At 42.7% G+C, this 12151-nt stretch overlaps 1 protein-coding gene across 1 annotated transcript in view; it reads left to right on the forward strand.

Annotated features, from left to right (window-relative positions):
* plce1 (phospholipase C, epsilon 1) overlaps window positions 1–7958 on the forward strand; it is a 63727-nt gene extending 55769 nt beyond the window's left edge. Inside the window, exons 34-44 of the mRNA XM_070990650.1 lie at window positions 554–691; window positions 1104–1394; window positions 2766–2929; window positions 4212–4473; window positions 4790–4908; window positions 5126–5254; window positions 5335–5532; window positions 5743–5937; window positions 6031–6243; window positions 6847–7055; window positions 7829–7958. Of these exons, the coding sequence (XP_070846751.1) occupies window positions 554–691; window positions 1104–1394; window positions 2766–2929; window positions 4212–4473; window positions 4790–4908; window positions 5126–5254; window positions 5335–5532; window positions 5743–5937; window positions 6031–6243; window positions 6847–7011 (1874 nt within the window). The 3' untranslated portion in view covers window positions 7012–7055; window positions 7829–7958. The remainder of the gene's footprint in view (window positions 1–553; window positions 692–1103; window positions 1395–2765; window positions 2930–4211; window positions 4474–4789; window positions 4909–5125; window positions 5255–5334; window positions 5533–5742; window positions 5938–6030; window positions 6244–6846; window positions 7056–7828) is intronic.
* Window positions 7959–12151: the final 4193 nt, after the last annotated feature.

A 12151-nucleotide genomic window follows, 5' to 3' on the forward strand; every position in this document is an offset into this window, starting at 1 on the left:
TTTTTTTGGAGAGAAGAAGAGATTTGACATCAAATACGAAAAAGCTCAAGATTAACAGCGTTTAAATGTGTTACATGCAGCGTTTTGCATGAATAAATCATTGGTTAAATGACTGTACTTTGATTCATTTTGGTGCGATTAACAAACACGACCTTTGCAGAGATGATTAGAAGCATCTATGTGCTTCTATGCTGCATTTTCCATGTTATAACACAGATTTTCGGCAAGTTCTTTACAGAATAATAACAGGTTTGTTTTTAAAGACGAAACATACGGTTCTGCAGCTGTATTGCAAATAATACAAAACTTAAAATCATTGCTGTTAGCTCTAAACCTCATTAAGATGCAGTTGGAGTGATGTCTGGGAGGGAGAAGACCAACTTCTTCATTATGACAGAAAGTAACAGCATTTAGAGAAAGTGATTTCTGCATTTTGAGAAACAAATTGAGACAGATACTTCCATCATGAGTGTGGTGTGTGGTGTCTCCAGTCTGTCTGTGTTTCATTACTGACCTCTTTCTTCTGTCTACGTCTCGTTGTGTGGGAACCCAGGCCTGTCCACGCTGTCTCCAGCTGGCTCTAGCAGAGGGAAGGACCGGGGAAAGAGCAGGAAGTCCATATTTGGCACGGCTCCTGCTCGCTGCAGCACAACGGGGGAGGTCACAAGCCAGAGCCGCACCCCTGGGAAAGGTACACAGGGCCAAGGGGTGCTATTTTTCAGTATGGGTGTGCGTGCAAAGGAAGATATATTAATATATGTATTTTCGTTGAGATATTCCTAAAAATGTAAATGCCTGAGGAAGAGTAGGTGGATGCATATTTGAATATGTGTGTAAACAGCAAAGGAAAACAATACAGGACTCCCACTTAAACATTGTAATCCAGTTAAGCGTATTCAGAGGTGCAGATTAAAATGACTGCAACTGGAGAGCAGCTAAAGACTCTCCACAGTGCAAAGCAGGCTCAACAAATATGCTGTAATAGTTTTGAAGTGATCCATTAGGATAATTTGTTGTAAAACATCACGCCAGTATTAGGAGAATTTGTTATCGGTGAGCCAAAGAACGCAAGCTTATAAAGCCTATCTTTCTCCTTTCACTAGGTGGCGCTGAGCGGCTGAGCTGGGAGGAGCAGCAGACGTCTCCCGTCCTCAACCCCCCCACCTCTCTCAGCGCCATCATCCGCACACCCAAGTGCTACCACATCTCCTCCGTCAACGAGAATGCCGCCAAGCGCCTGTGCCGGCGTTACTCTCAGAAGCTGATCCAGCACACGGTGTGCCAGCTGCTCAGGACCTACCCAGCAGCCACCAGGATCGACTCCACAAACCCCAACCCTCTGCTCTTCTGGCTGCACGGCATTCAGCTGGTGGCACTCAACTACCAGACTGATGGTGAGGACACCGTGCAGAGATGCTGTTTTTCTAACTTACCTTTTTCATCTGTAAAAACAGGTGGAAAAAAAGCTTTGTTAGGTGCTTTTTTTCTTCTTACTTTGGCCACAAGATGCTGAGAAGGACTAAAAGCATTGATGTTTTCTTTCAGGGAAGATTTAATGTCTCCACGCTCTCCAAACACAAAGTACATATATTGTGTTAGCAAATGACGTATGTATGTAGTTATGAAACATTACTGTCATGTCTTTCTTCAAGACACTTGAATACAATAATTCTACTCATCAGAAGTCAGCAGTGTCCAAATGTCCATTCATCCATGGGGGATGAAGTTTTACCATGACTGACATACCAGTAAACTAATGTTAGCTATGCAGGTGACTTAAGCTCAGTTGTGTCTTTTGGTTAGCCAGACTGTCTCTTTTTCATTCGCTAGCTATAGTGGGCTAATGGCTAACAACAGTCTGGCTAATGCTAATGGCAGATTAGCACTGATTGAAATACATTTGTAGCCAAGAGAAAGACATGTCAGTAATGTTATATAAGTTGCTAACACATGATATATGTACCTTGATAATTTTGTTGTCACACCAAGAAAACACCAACACAGGAGACAAAACTTTGATCACCAGAATTTTTTTTCTCACTTGCATCTCAGGACTCACGTATAAAGAAGAGATGACTGAAGAGTATATTCTGTTCTGTTCTACCATCCTCCTCCTCTGTAAACCAATAGAAAATAACTCCAGGCTCTCTTCTGTGGGATAATATCTGTTCTTACTGCTTTGCAAAGCCTTGAAATTGGTGAGCGTCTGCAGCCAATTTTCCACTGAGAAAAAGTAAGAAATCTCAGATTAAGTTGGATGAGACTACACGTTAAAACGAGTTTGTGTTTTATCTTTGAAAAGTTACACATAAATTGATCCATCATGCTCTTTTTAAGGGATCATTTGTTTCTATCTCTCCATTTCCACACATTCTCTGTCCTCCGTGTTCGCTGCCTGACCTCTGATAGATGAAGTTATTTTCTCTAAAAGGCATATTATATTAAAGAAAAATCTCTCATCCTCCTCTCTCATTCCCTTTTGATCCTTCTCTTCTTATTTAATTCGCTCCCTCACCCCTCATGTCCTCTCTGCTTCTAAAATTGTTTTTTTTCCAGTTGGAATGGAAGAGTTGTGTTTATAGGACACTTAAAATTCAATTGGGTCAAACAGGAAATGTCACTGCTGTTACATCACACCCAAACTGGATCCTGTTTGTCTTAATTACCTCTTTTGCCAACACCCTCAAGGTGGAGTTGAGGCTTTTAATCCAAGCTATTTTGGTGCTCTTTTTAATATTTTGAACTCACTCTCCTTCCCCTCGCAGACCTGCCCATGCAGTTGAACACAGCCTTGTTCGAGGCTAATGGTGGCTGTGGCTATGTCCTGAAGCCGGCAGTGCTGTGGGACCGTAGCTGTCCGCTCTATCAGCAGTTCTGTCCAGTGGAGAGGGACGTGGAGAAAATGAGCCCCGCCGTCTATTCCCTCACTGTGAGTTAAGCTGATATACGAAGCAGAATGGAAGAAAACAGTTTGACCTCTTCACCTTCATCCTCACTTCTTAAGCGTCCTGTCTGCTTGTAGAAATTCGAAAATGTCTTCTTTTATACTGTCAGTTTCAGGAGTGCTGCGTTTTCATTCTCATATATAAAATAACATCCTTACCCCCCGTTGCAAAGTGTTTGATGAGCAAGCACTTTAGTTTCTTAGATGCTGCCTTGAAAGAAATCTCATTTTTGACAAAAACGAAATTATAAATGCGGATCTTTTTTAAAATGTGTCCTGAATATTTGAAGTTTCTGTCTTTCCTGTTCTTTATTAGCATACCTGCTAACTGGACACTCAAACACACACTCTTAAAGTGCTCAAAATTCCATTAAGGTGTGTTTGGACAGCTTTATGGTGAAGTGTTCTGTATGTGCATTCATTATTTGACAGCTGTGAAGACCACCCAGTTAATTCCATATAACTGTGAATGAGAACAGGACCTCATAAAAGCTCGGCGTTGCAATACGTCCACGCTTTGTCTGAATGCCCCACACTCTCCCTCTCTGACTGTATTTATTGTTCTGTCTGTGCTTTTCATCACTTTGTGTCACTTGCTGCGCGTGGTGTGTGGAAATGAACAATGGAAGCTTGAACGTATTGCTCCAAATCTGGTTTCAGAGGCCTGCGTGTATCCACTTGAACACAAGTAATAGTGTGTTAGTGTTCTAGGTCACAGTGTACAATTTGTTGACATGAAGTGGTTATTTGTGTTTGTTCATGTGTCATGAAGGTCCCTAATAACCCGAGTCAATAACAGCTTTAACTAATGCTACCAACACAGAACAATCGTGTTAATAATTCTGAGATGTTGATAAAGTTGCTGCCTTTATCCGCTGACATTCTTGATCATCTACGAGCTTCAGATTATGTGCTCTCATGCTGTCATGAGGCAACATGAACACTGAGCTGGTAAAGTATAAACAGAGGGATGATCTCAAGCTCATAAAACCTGTGCATTCGTGTGTGTGTGTGTGTGTGTGTGTGTGTGTGTGTGTGAGAGAGAGAGAGAGAGAGAGAGAGAAAGAGAGACTGAAAGAAGTTGAAATAGTCTTTGCTGGCAGGTCAGAGTGACTTCATTGACGGTTGTTTGGCTTCTCCGGCCTGCTTCATCAAATTAACTGACTATAAGCTTGATTTAGTGACAGCAAAGAATCTTAACTGCTCGTGTTCTCACATGGTGTAATGGCTGTTACTCTTTAATCGCCTCTTCTGTCCCCTCTCTCAGATTGTCTCTGGTCAGAACGTCTGTCCCGGTAACACCGCCGGCAGCCCCTGCATCGAGGTGGACATTCTGGGCATGCCCATCGACAGCTGCCACTTCCGAACCAAACCCATCCACCGCAACACCCTCAACCCCATGTGGAGCGAGCACTTTCAGTTCAGCGTGCACTTTGAAGAAATGTGCTTCCTGCGCTTCGCCGTCGTGGAGAACAACAGTTCACAGACTACCGCTCAGAGGACTCTGCCTCTGAAGGCGCTCAAGCCGGGTAGGGGTCTCACACATAACAGACGTCACGTTGACAAAGGACGGGTCTAAGCTGTGGCCGTTATCATCCAGAGTTCATGCAAAAAAGCCTGTTTCAATCCGTTAATATGCGGGCTCAGTTCCATTCAGAAAACTGCCAGAACATCTGTGAAAATGTCTTGAGAGATGACAGAAAGTGAACGTGATTGAGGTTTGTTTTATCAACTTGAGCCGCTCTGCACACAAGCAGAGGCCTGTGTCTCGTCATGCGTCGGTGTAGAAGCGTTATCTGTTTATGCGCAATCCAAATACATTTTCCTGTTGTGTGTGTGTTTCAGGTTACAGACACGTCCAGTTGAGGACACAACATAACGAACCTCTCGAAGTGTCCAGCTTGTTTATCTACAGCCGCAGAACTGAGGACGGTCCAACAGGGGGCGCCACTCCCTCATCACTGGTATGACTTGTTATCAAGTTCAGAGACTGCCAGGGTTGATACTGCATAGATAATACTACTGACTACCATAAAAACTTGCTTTTGTAATACTTTAAATACAATTATGGTCATGCACACATGCTGTTTCGAATACTTCTTCCACCACAGAGAAATGCTCTCTGAGAGAAAAAAGAGAGACTGATGCAGAAATGTCATGTCTCTCTTGCTGTCGTCACAGCTGTTCAGCTCAGAGGAGAAACGTGGGTCGCAGCAGCACAGGGTGACGCTGTATGGGGCTCCCGGTCCCGAGCCCTTCACCGTGTTCTGTGTCACAGAGCAGACGACCGCCAAACAGCTGCTAGACATGGTTAGTTCTTCAGACATGAAGATTTCTGTCCATCTCTTGGAGATTTTTCCATTGTCATATGATGTGTCGCTGCCCCTCAGGTGGTAGCATCTGCAGGAAACCCATCAGAGTACTTCCTGTGCGAGGAGAAGGTTCCCCTGCTGAAGGAGCGCAGCGAGGTGAAGCGCTGTGCTCAGCATCGTCCTCTAGCGCCCGAGGAGGAGGTGGTCAGACTGGTGTCCAGCTGGAACACTGAGGAGGGATATGTGGGGAGGATGTGCCTCAAAACAAGAGAGGAGGTACACACAGGGTCCGCAAACACCTCCATTTAAACTAAAGGAGCCTATCACGTAGACTATGGCTCCCCCTTGTGGCTGTCCTGTATAAGTCTGCTACAGCAGCTGTGCTATAAACACACTCATTTACAGGCAAAAATGGTCTTTTAAACATCAAGTGCTGGTTTAAATCTAGAATTCTCCAACATCTGTTCTGTGGTTTTCTTCCTGCAGAACTTAAATGAGAAGAACACGGCACTGGAGGGGGAGGAGGAGTTGACTGTGGGAGGTAGAGAAGGAGCAGGAGGGGGAGGAGGAGGAGTAGATGATGATATTTTCTTCGTCCAGGTCCATGAAGTTTCACCAGAGCAGCCTCACACTGTGATCAAGGCCCCGCGCTACAGCACTGCTCAGGACATCATCCAGCAGGTGAGCAGAGTCGAGGGCGCTCCACAGGAAGTTTCCACGACGTGTGTACGAACCTTAAAGCGGCTTCATTTGTGTCTCCTATGTCTTGTCCAGACTTTGTCAAAGGCCAAGTATTCCTACAGTATCCTATCTAACCCCAATCCATGCGACTACGTCCTGATGGAGGAAGTGACCAAGGACGCCAGCTCTAAGAAGTCCTCCACCCCCAAGCCTCTGCAGCGGGTGCTGCTGGATCACGAGTGCGTCTATCAAGCTCAGAGTCGCTGGCGGGGCGCCGGGAAGTTCATACTTAAACTCAAGGAGCAGGTAGCTCTGAACGTGCCGACTCATTTGCAATGCTAGAGACTTTATAGCTTCTGTATTCCATGTTTTTATTGAATATATTTAATATTTATGTGCATGTTTCTGTACTTTTTTTTTTACTGTGCTGCTGTTGTAAAATGATTTAACCAACAGCTTCATGGTCTTAACTTTGTATGTGTACATTTCCATGTTGTTATGTGCTTATCCCTGCATCTCACCACCTGTCTGTGCCTTTAACCTGCTGCTGCTTCCCTTGTTTGTCCCTTTTTTGTGTCCTTTGGGTTTTTTTCCTGCTTATCGTGTTCAAAGTTTTTATACGTTGCATATCTGTCAGTATTGATATTATTTATGAACCACTTGAGGCCTTTTGTGCATGTCACTTTGTAGATAAGACTGTTTAAACGAGCTGCCTCATTGAATAAAGGTTTAATCATTTTTTAAAGTTCTGTTCAGTTTTTTCCTTTTAGATAATTGAGATAAAATGAGTGAAGATAATGATGTGAAAAAGCATTGATTGAAGGATTAAATGTACAGTTTTGTCAGCCTGTATTTACCTGCACATTTCTTTTATGTATTTCAGTAACATGAATGTATTTCTGCTTCCAGGTGGCGCGGGAGGACAAAAAGAAAGTCATTTCCTTCGCCAGCGAGCTGAAGAAGCTGACGAGCCGCAGCCGCAGCATGACGACTGGCGGCGGGGTGGACGGTCCTGCCCAGAGTAAGGATGATAGAGCTGCATGCTGTGTGGCTCTGACAGAGCTCCAGGAGTGAGGCTCACACTCTGCCTGCTGTCTGTGCATGGAAAGGCAACAGAGGTACCGTATGTTGTCTCTAACACCACAGAAGGAGCAGAATGCATGTGTGCGTCATGTAAGAAGTGATTCGTATATGACGCGTTTAAGATGCCTAGTGGAGAAACCAAGAACTGAGTGGGACTGGGGTTGAATTCGGGGATTTTATTGAAGCGCTGGTAATGCATGAAACTCACTTTTCGTCTCACAACTGGAAAAAAAATGATTTGTCAATCATTTTGATTTGTCAATCAAATGATTTGTCAATCATTTTTTTTTCCATTTCAGGGTCTGAATTAGGTTTGTGGGATGTCATATCTGGTCTTAAGTTATTAGTCTGAAGCTTTTGAAATATTACAAATTTACTGGTGATATTAAAATGTTTCAGCTTTATCTACTCAAAATCAGATTTTTTTTTTAAGCAGTGGCCCTTTGAGGCAAAAAAAAAGATGCAAAATCATGTGCAGATAAATCTGGTCAGTGTAGTCAAACACGATAAAGCTAGACAGACAGCTAATATGGTTAAACAGTGTTCAGGGAGCTGACAAATGCTCCTTATTAGCGTCCAGCCCAGTACGACAGTGCCCCTAGCAGTCTGTTATCACGGCTGTTCCCATTATTATTTCCACCTCATATAATCTAACACTTCATTTCCAGCAACATTTCATCCGTTATATTGAACAGATGGTCTCAGTTTAGAGTGCAGCAACAATTCATAGTGACATTAATACATGTTTTTGGTTGTTTTGCTGCTGCTTGGTGCTGCCTTTAAAGCCTGATTCTGTGATGCTCTGCAGGGTGTCTGTCTGCAGCTGCAGGTCTGAGGGCGTGGGTGGCAGAGGGCAGGGTGGGGGCAGGAAGGTTCCTACAGGCCTCCTCCTCCTCCTCTTCCTTTAGTGGCCTACTCCAACCTGTCCACCTGCCCACCTCCTCTCTGACCCCCCCTGCCTGGAAGCTTCACCTCCTCAGGAACTGGAAGGTCCACAAATAAAATCCGCAGAGAGAGAGAAGACTACTTCTAAAACTTGGAGGATTCTGGTGTTTCGGCGAGGCTCCCGCACAGTGTGGAATTCTGGGATGTGCTCTCTGAGGAGTCTGATCCTGTCTGGTGTTAGCTGAGCATGTGGAGGACAGGGTTTAATCCAAGCCCCCGTTAATGGGTTAAAGTGGCAGATGTTCGGCCCTCTGCTTGGTTAAATGATGCTCAGGAGTTTCACCCACTCAGACGTTTTGATTGGAAATCTCAGCCAGCGTCACTTTAGAGCAGTGATGGGCCTGTGGGCTCCGCAGGGAGGCCACGGTGCCGGGGGCAGCTGCTGTTATTGGAGTCATCGGGTATGTGATCAGGGACACAAAAAAGCATATTCTCTTGGTGGTCACATTCAAAGGATGAAGAGGTTTCTTTTTAGATGTGCCACTTTCTTATCTCCCAACAGTGACTCCTAAGGAAAAAGGTGTCAGGACTGAAGGAGTTTAGTGAGTTCCTGTATCATGTGTTTGCTTCAAAGTTAGTTTATTAACTGCTCCCCTTTTTCTGGTGTCACACGCAGAAAGCACACAGCAGGCGGAGGGAGAGGAGAACGAAACGCTGTTCTTCTCTCTTTCTCAGGTAGGGGGCTCTGTTGGCGGAGGGCATTGTGAAGGAGGCTGACAAGCTGGCTTGTTTGGTTCTTTTCTCACTGTTCTGGTTTCGCAGTACTGTAAAGGCACGTTTTGTGCATCGCTCACAGGCCGAGGCAGCAAAGCGAGGCGGCCTGTGAGGACACTCTGTCAGCGACGCTTCAGGCCGTTTCTTTGGACACTACCGTCTCTGCCCTGAAGGTGACGACGCACACAGCATTTCAAGGCAGCATAGGTGTGTAATGATGTATCATCTATGTTGCCTTCAAGTGCTGAGCGCTGCCTTTAACTTTTGGTAATTTTGTCGCTGTGTATCAGGAAGATCTGTGGCTTGTTTCACAAAGTGTTTCAGTTCTGTCGTCACTGTGCACAAATAGCTTCGACAACAGGCATTTTATCTTGTCAGTCAAATCAATAATTAATAGAAATTTTAAAAGTAAAAAGAATATATTTTCTTTGACAAAAATAAAATACTGTTGAAAACTGACAAAATCATGATTTGAATCCATCGTGACCTGATCAAAGAAGAAGCCTAAATGTGATCATGTGACATTTAATTCCAGGTTTCAGATCGTTCTGTGTCTTTCACTTCAGTGTGAAAGTCAAAACATTAAAATTTCTTCAGTGATGATTTCAGCACTGAGATGCTTTGGAAAAAACAGCTTCGTCTTCCTCAAACAGCATTTTGCACATTTATTTTTCCTTTGACCGTCATCTTCTGCTTGTGTTCCTGTCTGATAAACGACAGAGACTTGATTTCTGAGATGGTTGAAATTGTTTTTTTTTTATTATTCCTATGATCATCGTATTTATTGCTTTTAATTTCAGCCCAGTCATGAATTTGGTTTGGAGAAAAGCACAAAATAAATGTTTGGATCGTTCTGTAACTCGTCTGAGCGCAAACTTGAAATTCCCCACATCAAACTTAACAGAATGAAAAGCATTTCACTTCATTGGCCTGCATGAACTGTCCTTGATTGAAAGCAGTATCTTTATAGATTATTAGTATTGATTGATTGTCAATAATGACTGTAGACTTTTCTTTCTTACTGCTCATTTTCTTTGAGTTTACTAAAGCTTAATTTATTTGGGGCCACTCTCCCCTTTTTTCTGTTTTGATGTGTAACATTTCCATATTTTATTTTATTTTTTTTATAAAGTTTGGATTCTTTTCTCTCTTTAGAACATTGTTTGGTTTTATTTGGCATTTCTGTTTTTTAATGCTTTGATCTTTGAGGAGCCCACTTTTTTTTTTCTTTAAATCTAAGAAAAATGAAAACTTTAATTCTTAAATCTGAAGAAAATCAGTTTTGTGAGTTGCTTCTGAACCTATTAGGAATTTGGGGTTAAGAATGAATTATGTCAACTTTTTAACCAACATACATATGTAAAAATTGGAAAATGTCCTAAAACCTGCAAAAGGTAAACACTTTATGTCAAGAACGTTATTTAAATTGTTTGGCTTTCATCTGATGGCAGTCTGGAAGATGTAGCCACAGATTTCGGCTGTTTGTCCGTTGACTTTCATCTGTCTCTGAGTAAAACTTTGCTCAGTGCCAAGTGAAGACGTTTGGATTTTAGTGCAATAGTGACTTTCTCTCACTTCAACCCTTTAACTGAATTCTTCATGCTGATGGCGGGAGAGTAGATTGGGATCAAAGAAACCACAGCTCAGTGATAATCAGCTGGGCAGTCACTGTTTCATCCATCCAGTATAACAATGGAAAAGCTCCCGTTTCATAATTGGTGATTACTTACACCGACCATACTGAATGATATCAGCTGATAGAACTACGTGAAATCCACACTGACTTTAAACAGAAAGGGACATTTTCTGTTCAACTGTAAATCTGTAATCACTTCCTGTAATGGTCATGACACCTTAGCACCGTTCAGGCGGAGCTCTGTTCCTGGTTTTCTTTCTTTCCGACCTGTAGACCTCATCTCTGAATGTAATGTTTCTTAACGTGTTGAACCTGAGACAAATGTGTGTTTGGATGTTATTTATTTTAATGTGAAGCCCTGGTTGGCAATTACCTGTTGTTGTTGTTGTTTATGTATAATTTCCTGTAAGTAGTTTTAAGTGTTGTTTTTTTTATTTATTTCAGTGTGTGAGAGGATAAACTCTCTACTGGCCTAATTGTATTCAAACTTATTTAGATATGTAAAGAAATATTTTACTTTATGTGTAAAATATTCAGTATAGCATTCATATTTCTGGCATGTTATTCTGCAGTACAGAGCAGCATCTTTTAATGCCCTTTATTTTAAATGTGGACTCAAGCTGACAGTTAAATGGTTTCTGGTACAGTTGTTAGTGTATTCATTATATCCACTGAATAAGACGCGTGTGTTAGCTGACCGTGGGCTGAGTTTCACCTGCAGCACTCTGTTGTTTCCATAAAATGTGCAGTATACCCTTTAACATCCACTGTCCGTGTTATGATGTGGCTGTCAAGTGAGCATTTGTCTATTTACTTGAATTTTTCAATGGATGAGAAATGGTGGATTTGTCATATATCAGGATCACAATAAAAAATATAAATACATAACAGTGTTTAAAGCGTGTGTATGTCTGATCTGCACTCACACGTCCTCTTGTGTCAAATGTAAGCTGGACAAGCCTAAAAAGTTGGCCGCCCTACCATCTACCTCAGTCCTATGAGCCGTCTTTCCACGATAACAGCCAGTGACCTCTGGCACCAAATGAAAACCAAGAAAACAGCAGAACATGGCTCATAATTTGTAGCTCACTAAAACAATATGGCAGAGTGTGCATTGCAAAGACTGCCAGATAAGGAGGACACGTCTGAGCATCTCTACAAGATGTTACGCAACATGATAATCTTTATACTGATTATCAGGAAAATAAGTGTATTTGCTTCAAACTGTTCAAGTTGCAGCATCACTTTGTCTTGTCATGAGAGGTGAGAGAACAGATGAAGTTATTGGTGGCCAAATTCCGCTTAATTCGTATCTGTGTATCATGCTGACAAGAAGACGCGTCCCCCAGGATCCTGGTCCCTGTCAAACTGTCATGTCTTAATGGGAAACCTGAATATAACTGAGCCTGAGCTCGTTCTGTGATGAGTCAAACTGTCTGCTGCGGAAAAGGCCACAAATGCACCAGAAGCGGGAAAGTTTTGGAGCTTCTCATCTCTTTATGAATGAACACGGACACAAAGAACATAATTTCAGCCACTAATCAAATCTCTGTGCGCGTGTCTTAGATTAATGAGCCGAGTTCAGTCTACCTTCTCCTCCAATAAAGCACGCTGGACTCAGGGATCAGTGACATAATCAGCTCATTTAGTTGAATCAATAAGAGCGGCTCAGGCGTGCCCTTCCTTCCAGAAACTGTTTAAATTATTACTCTCTGGTACAGTCCGCTAATTTCGGGTAATAAGGAGCACTCAGTTTCAAATATCACCACCGGTGTGGCACCCTCCGTTGAGTTCCTTAATGCAAAATTATGCAGTCATCAAATTAAATGCGAGAGT

This window comes from Chaetodon trifascialis, chromosome 21 (assembly GCF_039877785.1).
Source record: "Chaetodon trifascialis isolate fChaTrf1 chromosome 21, fChaTrf1.hap1, whole genome shotgun sequence".
Taxonomy (NCBI): Eukaryota; Metazoa; Chordata; class Actinopteri; order Chaetodontiformes; family Chaetodontidae; genus Chaetodon; species Chaetodon trifascialis.